Below are 23469 nucleotides of genomic sequence, written 5' to 3' on the forward strand. Positions count from 1 at the left end.
CCTGGCTGCTAAGAAAGTAGCACGTTGGTTCCGTAGGCGACTGTTGCAGAGGTTAGCTTAATACCAGTGTTGGGGGTAACGAGTTACAAAGTAACGATTTACTGTAATTTCATTACTGTTGTCAGGAACGTAGGAACGTATTTACAACGCATTACAGTTCAAATTTCACTAACTTCATTACAGTTCCTAGTCTACAGTAACGCTCATTACTGCGTTACCCACGTTTTTGAGTAGCCTAGTGTAAAAATGAATATGTTGACTAATAAAACGAATAGTAGGCTCCCTGAATTCTCTCTCCTTGGCTCTATGAGACAGAGCTAATAGCACATGCATAGCCTACTGCTGCGGACGGAGATCGGTTAGAGCAGCGTTTCTCAAACTGTGGGGCGCAGAGACATCCCAGGTGGGGCGCGAGCTGACGTGAAAAACCGGAGATTAATTTTTAAATCTGTAGCCTATGCCTTCCTTTATTGATAATTACGAGCATGCACCTCCATCTCACAAAGCACAAACAAACAAGGTAATCTAGACTCTTGTATCATTGACCAGATGAAAATGTTAGTCTGTCCTGGAACAATAGTCCGAAAAAAATGATTGACGTCAAAATTTTAATTGCTGCGGAAACAAACAAAAAGACGTTCATGTTCATTCCTGGTAATCACAACTTTTATGGCCGCCTTCTACAGATTTCTGACTTTTTTCTCGAAAATGTTGACTTTTTTTCTCAAAACTTTTGACTTTATTTCTCGAAAATTTAGACTTTTTATAGTTTTTTTCTCCGAGATTTAGAATAAATATATTACCCCGTGGCCCTATTGCTCTTCCGTACTTTTAAGATATTGCTCTTCCACATGGAAATTATTTTAAAGTTTGAGGTGCTCTTTAGATGGGATACTAAATTTCAAAAAACAAAAAAACTCCAACTCCTCTGTTGAAAAAGTTCAAAAGCCTTTATTGTTATGGCTTGGTCATATTAACCATCTAAAGACTTCAATGTATTTCGGCTACATGCCTTCATGCCTAACTCCCGGAAGAAGGCATGTAGCTAAAACGTAATGGAGTTTTTAGATGGTTAATATGACCAAGCCATAACAGTAAAGGCTTTTGAACTTTTTCAACATAGAGTGCCATGGAGTTTCTTTGGTTTATGACAATTATGTTGTTGCTGGATATGGGTAAGCTGTGTGTTAGGTAAATACATTCCTAATATCTCAATAAAGTCATAAAAAGGAAAATAATTTGTTTTGTATTATTTTCACAGTTGACAAAGTCACGGAACTATCAAATTTACTTTGGTCCAATGTCATTAGGGAATATTTCTCAGAAAACCAGGACGAGGAGGATTTGGATTCTGTAGACATTCCTAACTGGAGGTGAGATATGAGAGGACTGTCTGAAGATATGGATGAGTATAAAGATTTAGATTTACCTTCTCATTCATGCTGCCATGCCTTACAAAGTGACATTCATTTAGAAGTGTTTAAGAATTTGTCTACCACCATGTCTGTTTGGTGACTGTTTGCTCAATGCAAAATCCATGAAAAAATGACATAACTAAAATCCCTTCTCCTAAAGGTTAGGCATTTCAGCTGGTGAAATTACATGTCCGTATTACAGACCACCAAAGTGCTGCAAATCTTGTGAAGATGTTGAAGACACCTCACATTGGATCCTGATGAAACCCTGTGTTACCATGGAGACAGGAGTCCTGGTGTATAAACACAGCTCTCCACCAGGAAGTTTTGAGTGCACTGTGTCTGGTTTGCGCTGGGTGTGTGCGGTTGAAGTCTCTTTACAGTATCACTTAAGTGACCCCCATGTATACGGAGCAGAGCTTGCCATGTTGCAGTATGAACCAATTGGTCCCTTGATGGACATCAAAGTACTCTCAGGTGAACTGTTGGAGGCTCATCTGCCCCATTTTGCCTGTCTGGAAGGTTCAGATTCCTCTCTTAGAGAGGCTGTGAGAGTTCTGCATGGGGTCAGCAGCAGTGTGACTCTAGAGAGATGTGAGTTGACCCGCTTCCATGCAAAGCTCCTCAAGCCCTCCTTCTCACTGACAGAAGTCTTGGTGAAATTCGGAATCCCAATGAAAGCCCATCTGGACGTGTTAATCTACCGGACCAGAGTAACACCCCTGGTTCTCCTCACATATGTCGTGCCACGGGATGCATCCATGATTCAGGCGGTAGAAGAAGATTTACGAGAGACACAAGATGCTAAGAAGATCAAAACACATCGACCGAATATGTCCATTTGGATGCACACAAAGTTTAGCTTGAAGTCATCTGCCAACCATGCTAGAAGTTTCCCGCGGGAGATCACATTAAAATACATCAGACCTCCAGATTTATTTCGGTTGGTCATTGATGAAGCAGATGACTGTTTTGATTTGGAGCTGATCAGTGAAGGGCAGTCCATATGGAAAACTACATTGGAACGTTTTGAATTTGGTGAAACTGGAGATGCGACACACAGTCATGAAACTCCCTCCACAATTTCCAGACGTGCCCGAAGCGTGATCCACAGAGAGGTGGCTTACACAAGCAGAGCTGCCAGGGCCGAAGAAGTAGAGGGGAAAATGACTTCCATGTCAAACAAAGGTGCACAACTCAACATACAGTCTTTTTAAATCACTAATCGTGTAAAAACAACATTTGAAATAACTAGTAAATATTTTTGTTTGTTTGTTTCACCTCATTTAATTGTATTGAAGTTCTGGGTAGAGCATAGCAGCAGAGGAAGATGATTTTTAAGCCTTGATGATCTCTTCCTAGATCGACTGTCCTGTATTCGGCCTGATCTCATTGAGAGGACATCAGAAGGTGTACTGAAAGGTCTGGTTCTAAGGCTTGAATCCCATCAGCCTCCTGTGTTGCACAATATGGAGACACAAGTCATCCTGCAGAGGACCAGCGTGCTGCATGAGCAGGTGACCTCCCTTATTGACATGGTGCTTAAAAAGGGAGACACAGCGTGTGGCATCATGCTCTACCTCCTTAAAGAACTGGACTATTACTTTTATCAAGACCTCATCAAGAAAGCACAGAACCTCTCTGAAGACGTTTAGGGTGGAACATTCCCATACTGTGTGTGGGGCATTTGTGTGGTGCATTGGTGAGACTATGAAAAGAGTTGGTCATTATATTCCATGATGTCAGCCATGGAAGAGGACTGATGCAAATCGTTCACATACATTCTATTCTATCTTTCACTAATTCACTGTGAATTCATTCTGTAAAATTGCATCATATATGACTTCACTGTATAGATCAATTACAATATGACTGCCCAGAAAATATCAGAATCAGATGGATATTAATGTAGATTATTGATGTAAATATGATAAAAGGAGATTGGAGTTGAAATTTTGTTGATGCATCACATAATTTTCCACGCACCGTTTTCTGTATTGCCTAGGATGCAAACGAGTCTTTGACACCGAAATCTCGACGATTGATCCTGTTTCTGCAATTTGGCTGCTTTAGAATGTTCTCTGTATGGCTTCAGCATTGCTCGCTCTGAGCCAGGATGATTGTGTCCTTACCATAAGTGGCCCATTTGTAAATAGTAAAGGTGGATTTAGTGAACAGGGTGATGTGTGCGTATTGCTTGCAATAATATCAATAGCAGGTGTTTCATGGTCATGTCAATATACTGTACGTGTAATTTCTCAAGTTTTCCAGAGCCCCCCTGGTGTGCTAGGGCCCTGGGTACGTGCCAACTCTGCCCATGCATTGGTCTATCTGCTGGTAACATTCCCCTTGCAGTGAGTTCATGTTATCAGCATGGTTGTTTGTTCTCAATATCACTTTTGAGTCAAATGTGATCACTAGATAGCAGAAGAGAATCAATGATGTTGGGCTGAGAATGATTTAACCTTTTTAACCATCACTATAGGCAGACACTCACAAATCACAACACACTGTGTTTCATTCCACTGCCTATGGCTTACAAGGGCACATTTACTTTAAAACATACTCAAAATATGTTTGATCAAAATACTTTCTGAATTTCTGTCTTTTACCCCAGTGGCTTCAAATCAGTGGGTGCAATTGAGTTCTTGTAGTGCTGCACATCTGGCTGAACACTGGAACTGTCTTTGCAGTTTCACTTGAGCCAACAAGTCAAGTGGAAAATTCCTTTGGACAAAGTCAGTGAGATCATTGATGGCAGATCACTTTCCAGTCAAAGTTATGCTGTTAGGGCTTTAGGATCCTGGGGAGGTGGCCTAAGGACGTGCAAGATGGGTTAGCTTCCTGATTGAAGCCCTAGCTGACAGCAATATAGGCATACCAGTTTAAAACAGGATGTAATCATTAGAGGTTGTATGTGACACAGAGAAAACCATAGGCCCTTTAACTTTTTCTTTTACTGTCTCTTTTTTTTAAAGATTTTCTTAGGAGTAGAATCTGAGACTGCAAGAGGCCGGGAGAAGTTACCCATTTCTGCATGGTGAGACAATCGAAGAGTAAAAGATAAGACTCATTATACTGTACTTGTATCCCCTTTACCTACCTATGTGGTAATGGACATTTATATACCATTTACATACTGTATAGCAATATTGCTTGGGGACTGAAAGACCCCTGGCGTTGTTTCTTCAGCTTTGGCGTTCTTAAGAAAGTGTGTACATTGTGTTTGTTGCTCAATGTGTTTCACAGACAGTGGTGTTTATGACATCTCTGGTACCATAAGTAGCTCATTTGTGGGTGATGGAACCAATAACTTATTAACGTTGTGTCTGTCTGGTTCCAATAATTAGTGAATGTGTCATTTTTGTTTTGAAAATACATGTAAATCATATTAGCTCAAAAAACATTTCCGAGGGTGGGTGGGGGAGGTTGGACCCTTACTCTGCCCCCCCTGGAAAGTCACCGAAGCTTCCTACAGTATGCCTAGAAAAACCCTTAAGACATTTGGCTTTCTTTTGGAGGCAATTGGTCTGCTTGTCATTTGGTGGGGTGAACTGATACTTGTATGTTATCTTTCATGCTAACGGGGACTTAAAGGGATAATCCGGAGTGAAATGCACTTTAGATCAATTTTTCGGACTATTGGGAGTACAAACCGAAGTATCCCCACGTCTTTATGTGGTCGGATAGAGAGTCCAGAATGAATTTAATCGAGTCAGTACCTTTCCGGAAATGTTAGTAAAGTGTTGTTGAAGCGTTGCGCTGCTGCCGCCGCGACATTTCCGGAAGGTACTGACTCGATTAAATTCATTCTGGACTCTCTATCCGACCACATAAAGACGTGGGGATACTTCGGTTTGGCTTTAGGGACCCTCTACTCACTACCACGTAAGTGTAGTGTTGTTTGGAACAGTAGAAGAGGTATAAAAATAGCGTTTTGTAGTGGCGAAAGGACCTGCCCCGGTCACTTCCAGGCTAACGAGTTTTGGCTAAAAACGGTGAACTCGAACTTTCTCAAAATACATCCGAATGACATGATTTTGGTGTCAACTCAACGTATGTACTCCCAATAGTCCGAAAAATTGATCTAAAGTGCATTTCACTCCGGATTATCCCTTTAATTCCAAAAATAACCAAAAGCAAAATAAAACAAAACTAATGTTGTTTGGGTCACTCTGTAAATCTCACACTTAGCCATCACTGAAAGTAGCCTCGCGAGCCATCCACGTACTTCCGGCCAAGGATTGCCTCCACTACGAGTCTGGCCGTCCCCAAAAAGACAAACCATAACATGTTTTTGAGGTTCTGACCTTCAAATTTGACCTTAAATTATGAATATGATTTTGGCTACCACTGGATTCTGGAACCTCAGACCCTACTGTTAACTTCTAACATGGTTGCCAACACTTAAAAAAGAATGCCATGAAAAAAAGAGGTCCCCAAAAAGCCAATCCATAACATTTATTTATTGTTTTTGAGCTTTTGACCTTCAAATTTGACCATAAATTCTAAATATGACTTTGGCAACCACTGAATTCTGGAACCTCAGACCCTATACTGATGACTTCTAGCATGGTTGCCAACTTTTTAAAAAATAATGCTATGAAAATAGAGCCCCCCTAAATAGACAAACCATAAAATGCATTGTTTTTGACCTTTTGACCTTCAAATTTGACCTTAAATTATGAATATGATTTTGGCAACCACTGGATTCTGGAACCTCAGAGCCCTCTAATAACTTCTAGCATGGTTGCCAACATTTAAAAAAAAAGAATGGCATGAAAAAAGAGGTCCCAAAAAAGACAAACCGTAACATGTATTTATTGTTTTTGAGGTTCTGACCTTCAAATCTGACCTTAAATTATGAACATGATTTTGGCAACCACTAAATTCTGGAACCTCAGACCCTACTGACAATTTCTAGCATGGTTGCCAACTTTTTAAAAAGAATGTTATATGAAAATAGAGCCCCCAAAAAAGACGAACCATAAAATGTATTGTTTTTGAGCTTTTGACCTTCGAATTTGACCTTAAATTCTAAATATGAGTTTGGCAACCACTGGATCCTGGAACCTCAGACCCTACTGTTAACTTCTAGTATGGTTGCCAACATTTAAAAAAAAAGAATGGCATGAAAAAAAGAGGTCCCCAAAAAGACAAACCATAACATGTATGTATTGTTTTTGAGGTTCTGACCTTCAAATTTGACCTTAAATTATGAATATGATTTTGGCAACCACTGGATTCTGGAACCTCAGACCCTACTGTTAACTTCTAACATGGTTGCCAACACTTAAAAAAGAATGCCATGAAAAAAAGAGGTCCCCAAAAAGCCAATCCATAACATTTATTTATTGTTTTTGAGCTTTTGACCTTCAAATTTGACCATAAATTCTAAATATGACTTTGGCAACCACTGAATTCTGGAACCTCAGACCCTATACTGATGACTTCTAGCATGGTTGCCAACTTTTTAAAAAATAATGCTATGAAAATAGAGCCCCCCTAAATAGACAAACCATAAAATGCATTGTTTTTGACCTTTTGACCTTCAAATTTGACCTTAAATTATGAATATGATTTTGGCAACCACTGGATTCTGGAACCTCAGAGCCCTCTAATAACTTCTAGCATGGTTGCCAACATTTAAAAAAAAAGAATGGCATGAAAAAAGAGGTCCCAAAAAAGACAAACCGTAACATGTATTTATTGTTTTTGAGGTTCTGACCTTCAAATCTGACCTTAAATTATGAACATGATTTTGGCAACCACTAAATTCTGGAACCTCAGACCCTACTGACAATTTCTAGCATGGTTGCCAACTTTTTAAAAAGAATGTTATATGAAAATAGAGCCCCCAAAAAAGACGAACCATAAAATGTATTGTTTTTGAGCTTTTGACCTTCGAATTTGACCTTAAATTCTAAATATGAGTTTGGCAACCACTGGATCCTGGAACCTCAGACCCTACTGTTAACTTCTAGTATGGTTGCCAACATTTAAAAAAAAAGAATGGCATGAAAAAAAGAGGTCCCCAAAAAGACAAACCATAACATGTATGTATTGTTTTTGAGGTTCTGACCTTCAAATTTGACCTTAAATTATGAATATGATTTTGGCAACCACTGGATTCTGGAACCTCAGACCCTACTGTTAACTTCTAGCATGGTTGCCAACATTTAAAAAAGAATGTCATGAAAAAAAGAGGTCCCCAAAAAGACAATCCATAACATTTATTATTGTTTTTGAGCTTTTGACCTTCAAATTTGACCTTAAATTCTAAATATGACTTTGGCAACCACTGGATTCTGGAACCTCAGACCCTACTGATAACTTCTAGCATGGTTGCCAACTTTTTAAAAAAGAATGCTATGAAAATAGAGCCCCCCAAATAGACAAACCATAAAATGCATTGTTTTTGACCTTTTGACCTTCAAATTTGACCTTAAATTATGAATATGATTTTGGCAACCGCTGGATTCTTGAAACTCAGAGCCCTCTGATAACTTCTAGCATGGTTGCCAACTTTTAACAAAAAATGCCATCAAAAGTGTTTTCTAAGCACATTTCCTGGTGTTGGCCTGCCGACTATTAGCACATTGTGGCTGCTTTAAATGGTAGTGTTTTATGTTTTACTCGCCTGCATAAAGAGTCTAAGTTGAGTTTAAACCAGGTCAAAAAATGACCATGAAATAATGATAGGCCTACGTACAATGTTCTTCTTTCAGACACATTTGAATTTGTATAGTGATGTTTGGAATGAGTTAATGAGAAGTTATGTAAACTGTACAAGATATATGGTTGCTTTTACAACGTAGATAAATACCTTTTTTAATGTTCATGGCTTCTTTGTGTAAGCACAGGCAATAACCATAGTATATTGGTTATAATTAAACAAAGTCAATGGTAGGTTGTTTCCATATGGTACTAATATTTTAGTCAAATTTAACCAATGAGATTACTCAATATATTATACTCAATGTATAGGTTGATTTGAAGTACAGTAGACTATCCATGCTCAGTAGTCATCAAATGTGAATAAACTGGAGACATTTTGGATGGAAGAATAGTTCAAAATACCTGGAACCAGAATTCAGGGACTTACAGTATCTGTAGCTATCTGTAGCACAAAAACAATGTATCTACAAACTAAATGGAATGGATAAGAAGAGTGTGTGCAATATAGCTTGGTGTCTGTCTTGTTTTGTGTATTGATTGGTTTGTGTCTACCTGTCTATTGAATGGTGCTGGCCGCCAGGTATATGTTCCCCCTTCAAATGTATAGTAGGCCTATGTGTTTTATTTATTTAAAAGAAATGCTTGTAAATCATACCATTTTCCTCATGAAGACTGTTTATGTAAACCTAAAGGACTTTTAAGAATGACAAGGAAGATTGTTGTTAAGATGAAAATGGTTTGTAATCTATGGTGGTAACATTCATTCATCTTTGAAAATGCCTTATTTTTCAATATAGGATTATAGGCACAATATGCACTTTAATCTACCAAATTTCAAGTCTGATAAAAGGATTCTTAAAGGGGTCTAAGTAAAGATCCTTCACACTAAAAATCCTTGCCATTTGTTTTGACAAATAAGGTTTGTAAGTAATTATCTCAAATAATCAGAAAGACGTGGTGAACTAAGGTGGAAAAAACACTTACATTATATTTTTTGTAATTTCTTGTTGCAAACTTGTAGAATTCAGTTGACTACTTCAACATTTGATTTACTTTACATGCGCATTTTGTTTATCAATGGGATTTCACGTGCGCTTGATTCGGCCAGGGATTTGGCAGACTTCACACAGACAAACAACATTTGAAACTATCTTTCGAAAACGAACGACTACATACTTAAACGTAAGTAAAACATTTAATCAAACTATACAGTATTCATTGTTTTAAATTACAGTCTTGAACATTCCGTGTCGTGTTGATTAATTATGATTAAGAAATAATCATTTGACTAGCCAAATTCTGTTAATAACTAGCCATAGTTAGCTATGTCTAGTTGTTAGCCATAACTCAACTCTTTATACAACTCAACTAATGGTAATACTAGCTTGATATGTTTTAATCTTTAATCTTTTGTCACTGACTGTTTCCCTAATGAACATGTTGTTCCTAAAACATTCACTCATGCAACAGCGGAGGCGTTTCTGTAGCTTTGTATGCTAGCTAGCATCTGGTAACGTAAGGTAACTGTGTTGAACGTTATAGAGCTCCCCAGTCCCGCCCACAGCCTTGTCCGGAAGTAAAAATCCAATACAATTTCTCCATTGACAATTGGAGAATAAGCCATAACATCGTAACCGTCCATGGTAGACTTAAAACCAGCTACGATGTGACTAAGCGATTATACCTGCTCATATAGATGTCAAAAGTTAATGGGGGCATCAACCTTGTTTTGAGAAAACAATGCTTTATTCACGATTTAACGAGAGAGTACTACACTACCCGACACCCTAACGTGTAAAACTGGTGAAAGCAGAGCCTTTGATTGGTAGAGATCGCCGTTGCCATGGCAATGCCAAACAAACTGTACTCAGCTTTTCCCGCGCCTATCGTCCAGCTTCGTCTCGCTGGAGCTTCAAAACTTAAAATGGCTGCAGGGCTGATCAGGACCGATGTGTGGTCTTCCGAAAAATAACGGTTTTCTCATCTTGAAGGTTGAATTTACTCAATGGAAACGGTAGGAAGTAATCATCTTCTTTTCTCAGATTAATATGGAACCATGTTAAACTATCTTTAGGCTGCAAATGTTGGAAATGTGTGTACGTTTGCAAAGCATCCTGGGATTTGAGTTCTCTATCTCGGAATTTAAGATATGTACACAGTCTTGTACCTTTCGCTTTTTTTACATTTTCTGTTCATTTTTTCACTCGAAATTATAAGTTATATGCTTATGAGTCACATCGTAGCTGGTTAGCCTAAGGCATGGTCTAAAACTCTTTATATCCGAATTTTTCCAGAAGTCAATGGGAGAAATGAATGAGAATTTTACTTCCGGACAAGCACCTCTCTCGGAGGAGGGGCGGGACTGGGAAGCTCTATTAGACATCAATAGAGCCATATATGGTCGTGCTAGTCAGTGACAACTGCCACTGTGTGGTTGACGGGATCAAGCACGGAGTGTGCAGGACTGGACCGCACGCAGGTTACATGTTGTTTGAGAGATAACTTTGTTGATGATTACCTTTTGAAGCATTTGGAATACTTTTATCTGGGACAGTGTTCAGCTCTGCAGTCGAACTTGCTATTTGAACAGAGGAACGACCGATGATGGGCTACATTTGTGGCAATACCCGAATGCAACATTAATATATTTTCAGTTGTTTATACTTTTACTCGATTACAGAAATATAAGTTGTCCTCTTGTCTCAGTCCTAGAGTGATGCAGTCCACCTTTCTCTTTGCCATCAAGATGTTGTGGAGGTTGATTCCCATATCAGAGAAATTAGTCAAATATGGCCTGCTCTGTTTCTCAATGATGAGGCAAGTATTAATGTATTTCTCTGCATGTCTATGTATATCTATTTGTCTATCTATGTATTTTTTGCACATTGTTTATAAGCTTAAAGGAAATATCTGGTCATGGTCAAGTGCATAGGCAATAGAACAGGAACATTTGAACAGGTTATCTGCAAATGTTACAAAATTCATATACTTTCAATGTTTTCAGTAAGCAAATCAAACCAGCACAATTTAAATAGCTCAACAAGTGTTTTCTCTCAATTTGACACAAGTTGACACCAAAAAAGAACTAGTGCAGTCTCACACTTATTCAACACCTTCATAACAAGTGTCTTTCATATTTGGAAGAGCACATATGTGTTTTAACCTGTTGCAAATGCATCTTAGCTCATTCCTAATGGGCAATGGCCTCCAATCCTCTCTTAGGACTCCCTAAGTATTTTAATGAATCCATCTTCCCCTACACATGCTGCATGTTTTCCAGAGGAAGCAAAGATGCCATATTGCATCACCGAGCCATCATCATTCAACACAAGTCAGGTATTTGGCAGTCAGTGTATATGCCCAATTTTTCCCCTCTAGACTTACTGCCGTTTCATCGGCATAAACAGAACAGAACCCACAACTGTATGCTGTAATTGAGTCTCATGAAGTAAATAAGTATATATCCTTTTTTGATCCCGTGAGGGAAATTCGTTCTCTGCATTTAACCCAATTTAACCGAATTAGTGAACACACACAGCACAGAGAGGTGGGTTAGGTGCCTTGCTCAAGGGCACTTCAGCCGTGGACTGGTCGGGGATGGAACCGCAACCCTCCGGTCACAAGCTCGAAGCCCTAACCAGTAGGCCACGGCTGTCCACAAGCATAGGCTGTAAACTGCATCATGTATGAATTAAGAGTAAAAATTACAATGGCTTTGTAATACTTTAGCAGTTGGTCTGCTATTTAGTATATGTTGTACCAAGTGTTCTTGTTCTTTTTCCTGCTGATAGTACAGTGACCATCTCAACCTAAACCAACAAATTTCCCGTGGGAAATTTCCTGTAACTGATGCAGTCTATAGCTAAATTAAACAACAATTGGGAATTGTGTCAAATATTGTCATTCTTTCTGTATCTCCATCTACAGTATGTGCAGGTGGCAGATATCACAGCACATAGGAGAAGGATAGCCCTGGAAGGACTGCCGCTTTTCTTCAGGGAAGAGTCTACATGCCTTTTCAGGAAATGCCTGGTAAATGCTAGTTTTGTTTCATTGTGGCCTACCAGGCCTATGTCAAAAGCAGCCTTGGGTAAAGCTGGGAAAGATTAAACACATGGTTTCCACACCGTGGTAATCAACCGTGATAATTATGATATTTGAAATGAAAGCGGTAATTGTTATCGTCAACATTTTTAATCATTGTTTGTGTGTGTGTGTGTGTGTGTGTGTGTGGTGGATGCAGTGCAGTGCAGTGCTGACTGAAAGTGTGTGTGTGTGTGTGTGTGTGTGTGTGTGTGTGTGTGTGTGTGTGTGTGTGTGTGTGTGTGTGTGTGGTAAAAACAATTGGTGGTAAAACATAAAGCAAAATTCAATATACAGTAGGAATCTTGTAGGATATCCTGCTGCCAAGGTGACAATTTCCTTTGCGTATTTGTGTGCGTTATTGTGGTGTAGTCATGTTTTGTTACTTCAGAGTTAACAATCAAGTAACTAATTACAAATAAACAATTGATTTATTTTAACCACATACACTGTAAACGTTTTTTTTTGTGCTGCCAGCTAATATTGGATGTTTCTGGAAGGTGGCTCAATGGTGTTACAGTGATGGAACTTCTTTTATGTTGCTAAAATGCTTCAAGACCGAGCCACAAAACCACCAGAGGAACCAGACTTTACTGCTCGTACTGAGTGCCACATTTCTGGATCCGGATCTCAGAGAAAAAGTCCCAGATCATTCTGGGAAATGTTTCATTTGAGACTCCTTCAGAACAATTCTTCTTCCTCTCTCCCTACGTCCCTCCAACATTTTTTTAATGGCTCAACATGTGCTTGGCACAGAGTATTAAAATAGCTGGCAAATTAATATCTGTGAAATCTTTCCAGGTTTCCCCCTCGCTCTTGCTCTCTCTCTCCCTCCTGCCACAAAGGCTGTTATGTGGCCTTCCTCGAGTTCCTGTGTGTCTGTGCATTAGTGAGACCTACCTTGTGAGACCATTTTTATTTTAATTCAGTAAAATTCCAGTCTCTAAATGCTAATTACTCCCAGACTACATACAGACCCACCACTACACCTCCTCTTTTCTAGAGAGAGAGAGAGAGAGAGAGAGAGAATCCGTCGTTCCTTCTCTAACGTGGACCAGATTTCAGCCAGCTTTCCTCATTAAAAAGACCCACTGATGAAAATCTGTTTATTTATCTCTAAGGCATAAAAAAACAACACGCTGGCCTTGTGTCGTAAGATGTTATCGTTAATCATCCTCAAGCATTGGAGTGGTGCCATCACAAACTTCAGCCTATCTAAATTTATTTCCAGGCACAGTGTGTTTTAAGACTAGATTCTGACACTCTGGGGTATCTGTATAACAGTGGAGCGTTTTTATAGGTCATGAAATTGAAGCTGACTTTTGAAACACACTGATATTCTCTTTCTCTGTTCTCAGATCCAAATAGTGGCAGTGGTAAAAAAAGAAAGGACAGGAAAAAAGGTAGAGCTCCCTCAGCCCATAAAAAGACACCACATTTAGCTCCAAAAACAGCATTGTTCCACATTTATACTGACTGTGTGTGTTTAGGAAGGCATATATACTGTACCTTGTACATTTAACCCAGATTTGTGCAGAGTTCAAGATCACAACAAATTAATTCTCAAAATTCTCAAAATATTCTCAAAATAAAACTCTCTCTTGGACTCTACCACCATGTAACCTGTTTCCGTTGCCGTCCCCCAGGAGGCAAGAGAGGGCCCCCAGGTGCCCCTGGTCCACCAGGCCCTCCTGGGCCTCAAGGGCCCATGGGTATCCCTGGCATACCAGGCATCCCCGGCACCAATGCCAATGGGCCCTCTGGACCACCAGGTCCCCCAGGGCCTGCCGGCCCCCCAGGGCCACAGGGTCCGCCCGGGCCCCAAGGTTCGTCAGGTACGAAACGATCTCGCTCCAAGCTCGCCTTCACATCTTCATCCACTGACTCCACAAACTCCACATCCTCCTCTTACAGAAGTGGTGAATATTACTTCTTACCATCTCCTGTACTAATGAAGAGGGTAAAATGCATGACTGACTGACAACTGTGTCACGTATCTCATCATCATGTTTGTCTCCAGGGGGAAATGACAAGGGCCGGCAGAAAGACTTTCAGGTATATTTGACTTGGTAAATTCATAAACTTGCTGAAAAATTATCTTAAAATGAGCTGTGAGTGGATGTTAGTGTGAACAAATGAAAGTCCTCTTTGTTATTCTACCTTCGCATGCTTTTACCCATGTTCATTTTTATCACAAAGTTCCAACATTGGCCACTAGGTGGTGGTCTCTTAAAGACCTTTATCTGCTTTGTGCCCCACAGCCAGCCGTGGTTCATCTTCAGGGGCAAGAGACCACGATACAGGTGAAAGAAGGTAAGAGTTAACTTTTAGAAACCTCTTCAATTACACAGCAACTTCTTTCTTTGGCTTGTGATACACAGGGGAACTCTTTGGATAACACTGATAAGCAACATATAGGGAGAACAAAAACCTTATCTGAACACTGGTGTTGATATTAAAGGCTGTTTAGATGTTCCGTACAATTGCAAGGCCTTCTCTGCTTTGGTGTTTCTTTCACTTCGCTGGGTCCTACTGTCAGTGTTACCCAACAGAGTTATTTATAAACATTTTCCAGTTTGCTTAATTTATTGTGCGTTTTGTGTGTATTTATGGTGTCAATGACAGCCAGACAGTCTATTAAATCATGTGGGCATGTGTGTGGGCGCACGGGCAGGCGGGCGTGCGTGGGAATTTGTTTGTTTGCGTCTGCGTGTGTGTCTGTTTGTGTGTGTGTGTGTGTTTGTGTGTGTGTGTGTGTCTTAATCCTTATTACGGATGTTAAGTGACTGCATTTTTCTCACACTGAGATCTTTCAGAAGGCGTACTCAGAAACTGGAAAATGATCTCCATGCATCACAAGGTGTTTAAGATGCACTCCCACTCGGGCGAACTGGAGGTGCTGGTGGATGGCACCTACTTCATCTATAGTCAGGTAGACGTGAGTACGGTCCTTGACCTAACTCCTACTCCCGCCTGCCCTGCATGCCTCTGGACTCCCCCCCTGGCTTACACTGGTCCCCACTGGCCTGAAACCGGAGCTGGATCTCGCAATGAGAAACGATGTGGTGACAAATTGGTAGTGTGGATCTGTTCCCTCGACTGGCATGTAGGACATCTGTATTTTTTTTGACGTCGGGAATAAATTAGGCTGTATTTGTGTATCTAAACAAAGACAGTGGTTGTAGATTTTCCAGTGAGCAAATCCTTCATTTGACAGTAGAATAAAGGATGAGGGCGTGTTACTTGTTCAAATGAACCCAGACGTGTTTTTCAATAGCAGAACCATCTCCAGTTGTACTGTGGATTTATGCACCTTCTTCTCCTAAAGGGACACCAGTGTAGCATTCCGTCACAACCTCAGCAGACAGCAAGCATTTGGAGTCGGTCATAGTGGGATCAGTGCTGTTTGATGCATTCGATTCAGAATCTTATATTGCAGTCATTGACAAGTTTTGACCTTAAAGAAACCAAACAAGTGTCTGGAAAAGGCAAAGTGTTTTGACAGACTACATGAACATGGCTTTGATCTTAAGCCACCCACCCCCCAACCCCCCCCTGCTCATCTCCGTCCAAAAATAAAATCTGTCCGCATCTTGTGTTTCCACGCCACAACTGTATGTCATCTTTGATATGTGAGATTAGTTCTGGAGCCATATGATTGACTAAGGTGAGGGGTTTTCACAGCTGCAGCCTGAAATCTGTGGCTGTTTCAATTGGGACGTAGAGTTAGGACCAGAGTGTGCACTAGTACATGGCCAGGTGATTTCAAGTCAAGGGGAGTCTAAAAGCTTATATTTTAGAAATAACTTGTAGTTTTATTAATTGTTAGACATTACTAATGATAATTGCTGTTCCCAGTACCATATGCTTGCACTTTAGTATCAGCTAAAGCAACATTGCTATTTAAGGTCTTCAGAACTCTTTATTCAATGTTTTATTTCTGGTGTGCGTGTGCGTGCGTGTGTGTGTGTGTGTATGTGTGTATGTGTGCCCTGCCAGGTATATTACCTGAACTTCACCGACATTGCGAGCTACGAGGTGATGGTGGACAAGACGCCGTTCCTGCGCTGCACGCGCAGCATCGAGACGGGCCAGCGCAAGTTCAACACGTGCTACACGGCCGGGGTGTGCCTGCTGCGCGCCCGCCAGAAGATCTCCATCCGCATGGTGTACGAGGACACCTCCATCAGCATGACCAACCACACCACCTTCCTGGGCAGCATCCGCCTCGGGGAGGTGCCATCCGGCGGGCACGCTTAAGTTTTTACGGAGGGCGCCCCACCACTTCCACCCACACGCACGCAAAAACACACCTTTTCCGACCGCAAACCGCACCCCTTTGTCCAGACTCCCAGACCTTCATCACTTGCCTGTAGGGGATGATTCTAGGAAACCAAAAAAAAAGTCAGTTTATCACTACTCGGTACGAGACAAAGTAAAAGACACCCCCCTTCACCCCTTCCACCTCCATCTACCATTTCCCCCCCCTCCCTCTCACCTCCGCCCTCAGGCTCTGGGCCAGCACCTCCTCTCCCCTCACCCCATCTGCCGCACAACCGGACTAATCCACGCCCTGGAAGCGAGGAGGGTGTTCCTGGCTTTTTTGGAGTGCTTCATATTGAGGTTGCTGTTGGGTGCTGGTAAAAATATTACTATTCTGGAAATTATACCATAGTTCAAAATACATGTTATTGATACATTGTGTTTTATTTGCATCCAGTTTTTAGCACAATGTGTAGGAAGGAAGGAAAGTAGTGGAAAATTAGCCTGGAAAACCAGCGCCAACTGCTGGACGGCAAAATGTTTTGCCTGCATTTGGGTCTGGCCTCGGACCATTGAACATTTTGAAAACACTGCCCTGAATCTGGCAGATGGCAACTAAACCAATCACAACGCAGAGATGTGTTTTGAATCAACGCGGGCGGGGCAGAGGGCTCTGGGGCGGGGTTTTGAGGGAGCGTTGGCCTATAGGCACAGACACGGTTTGAAAGACAACGGGTTGTGCTCATCAACAATGTTCCGTTGTATCCATTGATCGAGGCCAGACTAAATTAGACATCCAATCCATTTAGGCTGGTTTATCAGGCTAGTGGAAAATAGGAAAAATCGTGCTGTAGATCCCTTTTGTTGGGACGGGCCTGGGAGGTTGAGACTAAATAAAAAAGACAGCCATTTCAGATTTTCCACCCCCATCCACTAAAACCTCGCTCCACTGTTTTTACACCCTCGCAGGGAAGTCTGAGGAGCTGGTGTGCGAGCCCGACCAGTTCCACTGCGCCAACGGCAAGTGCCTTCCCGAGGCGTGGAAGTGCAACGGCATGGACGAGTGCGGCGACAACTCGGAGGAGGAGCTGTGCGCGGCGCCCAACGACCCGTCGGCGCTCTTCTCCTTCCAGCCGTGCGCCTACAACCAGTTCCCGTGCCTGTCGCGCTACACCCGCATCTACACCTGCCTGCCCGAGTCGCTCAAGTGCGACGGCAGCATCGACTGCCAGGACCTGGGCAACGAGATCGACTGCGACGTGCCGGCGTGCGGCGAGCGCCTTCGCACCTTCTACGGCGCCTTCAGCTCGCCCAACTACCCGGACTTCTACCCGCCGGGCAGCAACTGCACGTGGCTCATCGACACGGGCGACCGGCGGAAAGTCGTGCTGCGCTTCGTGGACTTCAAGCTGGACGGCACGGGCTACGGCGACTACGTCAAGGTCTACGACGGCCTGGAGGAGAACCCGCGGCGGCTGCTCCGCGTGCTGACGGCGTTCGACGCCCGGGCGCCGCTGTCCGTGGTGTCGTCGTCGGGCCAGCTGCGCATACACTTCTACGCCGACAAAGTCAACGCGGCACGCGGCTTCAACGTCACCTACCAGGTGAGTGAGGGGAAAAAAACGGCTACAGGCAAAAGCTGAGGTTGTCATAAGCCAGTGTTTTAGGATGGAGAGTGTGTGGCTGTGTGTGTGTGTGTGTGTGTGTGTGTGTGGGGGGGGGGGGGGGGGGGGGGTGTGTGTGTGTGGTGGTTTGTGAGTCTTTGGTCTTTTGGGAGAAGGGGGCAGACTGCGACGGGAACAAGAGCAGACAGATTTGGGACCTGAGAGCTCACGGAAATAGTATCATGTCCCAAGGGTGACATTTAGTAGGCTTCTTACTTACTCCTTACTCCTTCGCAACTCATTTTTTTTTGTTATGGCTAGACATTTTCAAGAATTCTTTCTGACTGACCATGCTAACTTACGGGTAGCAGTGCATAGCATACACAATAATGTGCATGTAGGCAACCTTAGTCAATCTTAACTGTCGTCATCATTAGACCTTGACTTTTGCAATGAATTAAGTCTGTCCCCAAAAAAAACAAATATTGAATATATGAATAATGTGTATTGGACTTTGTGTTTGCTACATGACAGCCATAGTCAGGCCTGATAGAGTTCAGGCGTGGTGCCTGAATTTGGGCTTGAGCTCGGCCATGTACGATGTCAAGAAAGGCTATTCTCTATATTGTCTTTGAATGTGTTTTGATAATTTCAGGCACAGATCATTTCCTGTGCTGTCTATCAGCGCTGCATAGTGCTGATCTTCTCCTCTTGTCTCCTCTCTGTCTCTTGCCCCCCCCCTCAGGTGGACGGCTTCTGCCTGCCGTGGGAGATCTCGTGCGGGGGCAACTGGGGCTGCTACACGGAGGCGCAGCGCTGCGACGGCTACTGGCACTGCCCCAACGGGCGCGACGAGCTCAACTGCAGCACGTGCCAGGAGGCACGCGCAACGGCGCCTGCTACCCGCGCTCGGACCGCTGCAACTACCAGAACCGCTGCCCCAACGGCTCGGACGAGAAGAACTGCTTCTTCTGCCAGCCGGGCAACTTCCACTGCAAGAACAACCGCTGCGTGTTCGAGAGCTGGGTGTGCGACACGCAGGACGACTGCGGCGACGGCAGCGACGAGGAGAGCTGCCCGGTGGTGGTGCCCACGCGCGTCATCACCGCCGCCGTCATCGGCAGCCTCATCTGCGGCCTGCTGCTGGTCATCGCGCTCGGCTGCACCTGCAAGCTCTACTCGCTGCGCATGTTCGAGCGCAGGTACGCCATTTTTTTTTACCTCCGCCAAGGAGGTATATGTTTTCATCGGGGACCGGCGTTTGTTTGTCTGTCTGTCTGTCTGTTTGTTAGCAAGATAACTCAAAAAGTAATGGATGGATGTCGATGAGATTTTCAGGGAAGGTCAGACATGACCCAAGGAAAAAACTATTACATTTTGGGAGTGATCTGTAATTCCGTCGGGATTCTGTCGGCGTTTATGTATTTAGCTTAGTGGTGTAATGGCGTGGCCACGTGGTAGCGATCTTAATAGTTTAGGTTCAAACGTATGACAACCTAGGAATAACAATGCAGGCGCAGGTCTGCGCTCTCAGAGTGCTTTTCTAGTTTAAGTATTTTTTAGGGCTTTTATCCCTTTAATTGGATAGGATAGTAGAGACAGACAGGAAGCGAGAGGGAGAGAGAGAGTTGGGGTGGGATCCGGAAAGGACCACGGAGCGGAAATCGAACCCGGGTCGCCGGCATGCGGTGCAGGTGCCCCAGCCAGTCGCACAACGGCTGGGGCCCAGGTATGACATTTTCAGATCCGCAGACATTCAGAACGCAGCATTAAGCAATGGCTCGATGGTCCGGTTACAAGTTAAAAAGTGTGCCATGCATGTAGTTTGGCCTGTCGGCTATCGCTGGCCCATTTGGGCCTGTGTTTCTGCCAATGACGGGCCCTGTTCACTCTACCTGTAACTGGTTGAAGTGAAGCTTATAAGGTTTCTAAAAGATGGAGGGGATTCCTATTAGTGGCATGGAAAATGCGTGGGAGAAAATTGAGTGGGAGAACGAACGTGCTACACTGACCGAGGTGACAGGCTGTGGTTGTTTGGTGAATGGAAATAGCAAAGTAGTCCACAACTGTTTAACAGGACAGAATCTGGTATGGATTTGCAGAGGACTCTGCACTCTGAGAGGGGGTGTGAGAGACTATTTGAAATGAATGAGTAAATGGAAAGCGTGCATGTGGGGGTGTTAGTGGTGGGGCATTTTGGGTTGTGTCAGTAAAAGAATGTAATGGCTGCAACACTGCTTTTAGCTCCCATATTTAATGTTTAATAATAAATAAATAAAGAAAGAAAGAAAAAAGAGGCGCAACATTTTGACCCTGCTGGGTCTTCTTCAGGCGAAGATTACACACAGTTTGTGGAACTCATCTAAATGAGAAAAAAAGCTGTTCAGGGTCGTTAGGGTTCAGGAAGACAGGGGAGTAATGTGGGCAGACCAGGCATGTTCCCTGTGGTTAACCCAGCTGTGGTCCCCGCAGGTCTTTTGAGACCCAGCTGTCCAGAGTGGAGGCGGAGCTTCTGAGGAGAGAGGCGCCCCCGTCCTACGGTCAGCTCATCGCCCAGGGGCTCATCCCACCTGTGGAGGACTTCCCTGTCTGCTCTGGCAACCAGGTGAGTCTATATGTACGGTACGGTACACACATCTCTAGCTCAGTTTCCCCATTATAAATGAATCCTTCTTTACAATAATTAATCCAGAGATCATGGAGTGTGGGATGAAGTTAATGTGGCGTTAAATTAAAACAGATAAATGTCGCTGTAGTGCAAAACATTTATTGTGGCCAATGCTGTGCTTATGATCTGTATCTAAATCTAACTGAGTGCTTCATCATCCGACTCTTCAGCTCATGTCAGCTGTGTGCTGCTTGTATGGGATTGGGATTAGTGTTAATCTACGCGTGTGGTGTGTGTGTGTGTGTGTTAATCTGCAGGCCTCTGTCCTGGAGAACCTGCGTCTGGCCGTGCGCTCGCAGCTCGGCTTCACCTCCATCCGGCTGCCCACCTCCGGCCGCCACCGCAACATCTGGCGCCGCCTCTTCAACTTCACGCGCTCGCGGCGCTCCGGCTCCCTGGCGCTGGTCTCCGCCGAGACGGACGACGGCTCCGGAGCCGGGACCGGCGGCGGCGGAGGGAACGCCGGAGGAGGCTCGACCCGGGACCCCGAGCGTCTGCTGGGCTCTCACCGCGGCCTGCTGCCCCTCGACTCGGACGACACCGACACGGAGAGCGAGCACCCGCCTCAGCGCCGCGACACCGTCGGAGCCGTGGGAGGAGGAGGAGGAGGAGGAGGAGGAGGAGGGGTTACCGGCCCCGCCGCTCCCCTGCCTCAGAAAACCCCGCCGGTCACCGCCTATCCAATTTCGGTTGTGAGGAAAGTAAAGTATGGCGAATGTATCACTAAGGAATGCGGGCGTCTCCGCCCACTGGCCACTGCATAACTTCGGTATGGAATAATTCTATAGGCTGGTGACTCTATGTTACCTATGGGTTTCTGAGAACGCGGCGTTCGATCAAGAGCTCAACGCTTTAACAAATCTCTGCGCGGTCAAACAAGAGTAACCATAGTCCAAATAATCGAAAGCTGAAGTCCAACCTATAGAGTTGGTTAAAATGTAAACAATGTGGTCTAGGAAGACTGGGGAATAACCCGTTTCCGCTGGTCAAGGAGAGGCTACCAACGTACGCGCAAAATTTGCGAAATGGTGAGATGGACATCTGTGTAGTTTCTATTTGGATTTGTATTCATCATTATGCTCGCGCGTCTGTGTCCGTTTTAAATGTATGGCGTAGGTATGCTTTTCTTGTCTTGATCGCCATATTGAAGGACTGACTTCTAGACACACAAAAAAGGAAAGGGAAAAAGAATTGACGTTGAGAGTTTGTGTGATTTAATTGTCGATAGGGTTGAATCACTAATCTATAATTAGATTAATTATTCTGTCAGAACATGGGACCTTAAAACAAGTTATCGGAGAAAGAGGTTTACTTTATTTTACCATTTGATAAAAATGACGAGCATGAGGACTTTCTACAGAAAATGGCCGTTACTGACTGACGTCAAAAAACAGTATGCCTACAGTTCAACGTTCATCACTTTCTTAGCTACTTAAGAGCATTTGCAAGTGTTTTCCAAACTTATTTTAAATGTACTACAAACTAGGTCAAGTTACGATTTGACCACACAGAAAGTGCTCACGTATTTGATTATTGTGATTAGCCTACAAACGTATGTGTTACAGCCTAAAATAGTTTTTTGTGTATGTCTCATAGAAAGCTCTTGTTAGAAAACGTTTCTTCACTTAATCAGGTCTGCACTCAAGTAGCCTACTCTAGGCTACTGTATTAAGTTAAGTAAACAATTCATTTCATTTGTTTGGCAAAGTTACACATCATACACAGGCAGACGTTGTTGATCTCAGTGGCAGTTGAAGTGAATGTATGAGTTTGACTGCCTAAATGTCTAAAAAATAGTTTACGAGCAAATGGCTGTAGGGCTATAGCGTGACGGAGGCAGCCTATAGATGATATAGGCCTACCTGGTAAAACATTCTGTTATGGCCGGAAGGAATATTGAAATAGGCATGGGCCTACATTAAATTAATGGAAATATGAAATGTTTTTGTATATTGATATTTTTTTTGACATTTGGGGAGATGTTTTGGGGCTCAATCAAGCTCATCCTCAAAGTTTGATAAAACCACACACATGCAACTCATGTGATTCCTGTTTTCAGAAACTACACCATGTTTCAATCAGAACTACAATTCTGAATAACTTTAATAAAGAGTATACAATGATATGAAATGTGTGAATTGATGGGTTGTTGCTGAGGGTCTGAGTTGAAACCTAGAGTGTATGCACTCCGAGTGGCACAGCAACACTGTGGGTGAGATTTCAGGGCACAAAATGGCGGTCAAAGGAGAGATGCCCATTCCTGAGGTATTCTAGGAGGTTTAGTCAAGCACACAGAGAACACTGTGAGAGGAGAGCGTGTCTGTTTCTAGTGAGACTATACGTCCATTGTCACAGTGCGGAGGGAGAGGAAAAGCCTCAATAACAACACAACTATAACAGACAGACTCTCCACCCCCCACCCCCCTTCTGAATAAGGTCATGTTACCCCCTGGCAAAATAGCTTAAAGGTCAAGTGGCATTTTTAGAGTTGTGTAAAATATCTGCAGAAAAAGCGATATATTGATTTTGCTGATATATCCGATACTATGCCCCACACTCCACCCAACACACACAAACACACACATATCGGCTCATATCGCTACTGGCCTCCTTACCTCATTGATGTTTATCCAAATGCCCCCTCTTGTGTTAACCTTATGCATGGCACATTTACTTGCTTACAGAGGTAAACCTATATGTTATTCTTTCTTTAGATTAATATTTATTTGTGGAAACTTTTGGCTGAGGACCATAACAT

General features: G+C 43.1%; 1 protein-coding gene and 1 pseudogene across 1 annotated transcript; both read left to right on the forward strand.

Moving 5' to 3' along the window:
* The first annotated feature begins 11384 nt into the window (after positions 1-11384).
* Positions 11385-16502, forward strand: LOC134076727 (ectodysplasin-A-like). Its single transcript, XM_062531928.1, has 7 exons — positions 11385-11424; positions 13535-13579; positions 13823-14011; positions 14197-14231; positions 14438-14489; positions 14984-15108; positions 16176-16502. Exons 1-7 carry the CDS (start codon positions 11385-11387, stop codon positions 16434-16436), a joined length of 747 nt encoding a protein of 248 aa, XP_062387912.1. The 3' UTR covers positions 16437-16502.
* LOC134076737 (low-density lipoprotein receptor-related protein 12-like) lies at positions 16441-22756 on the forward strand (annotated as a pseudogene).
* Positions 22757-23469: the final 713 nt, after the last annotated feature.

The sequence above is a fragment of the Sardina pilchardus genome, chromosome 1, assembly GCF_963854185.1.
Source record: "Sardina pilchardus chromosome 1, fSarPil1.1, whole genome shotgun sequence".
Classification (NCBI taxonomy): domain Eukaryota; kingdom Metazoa; phylum Chordata; class Actinopteri; order Clupeiformes; family Clupeidae; genus Sardina; species Sardina pilchardus.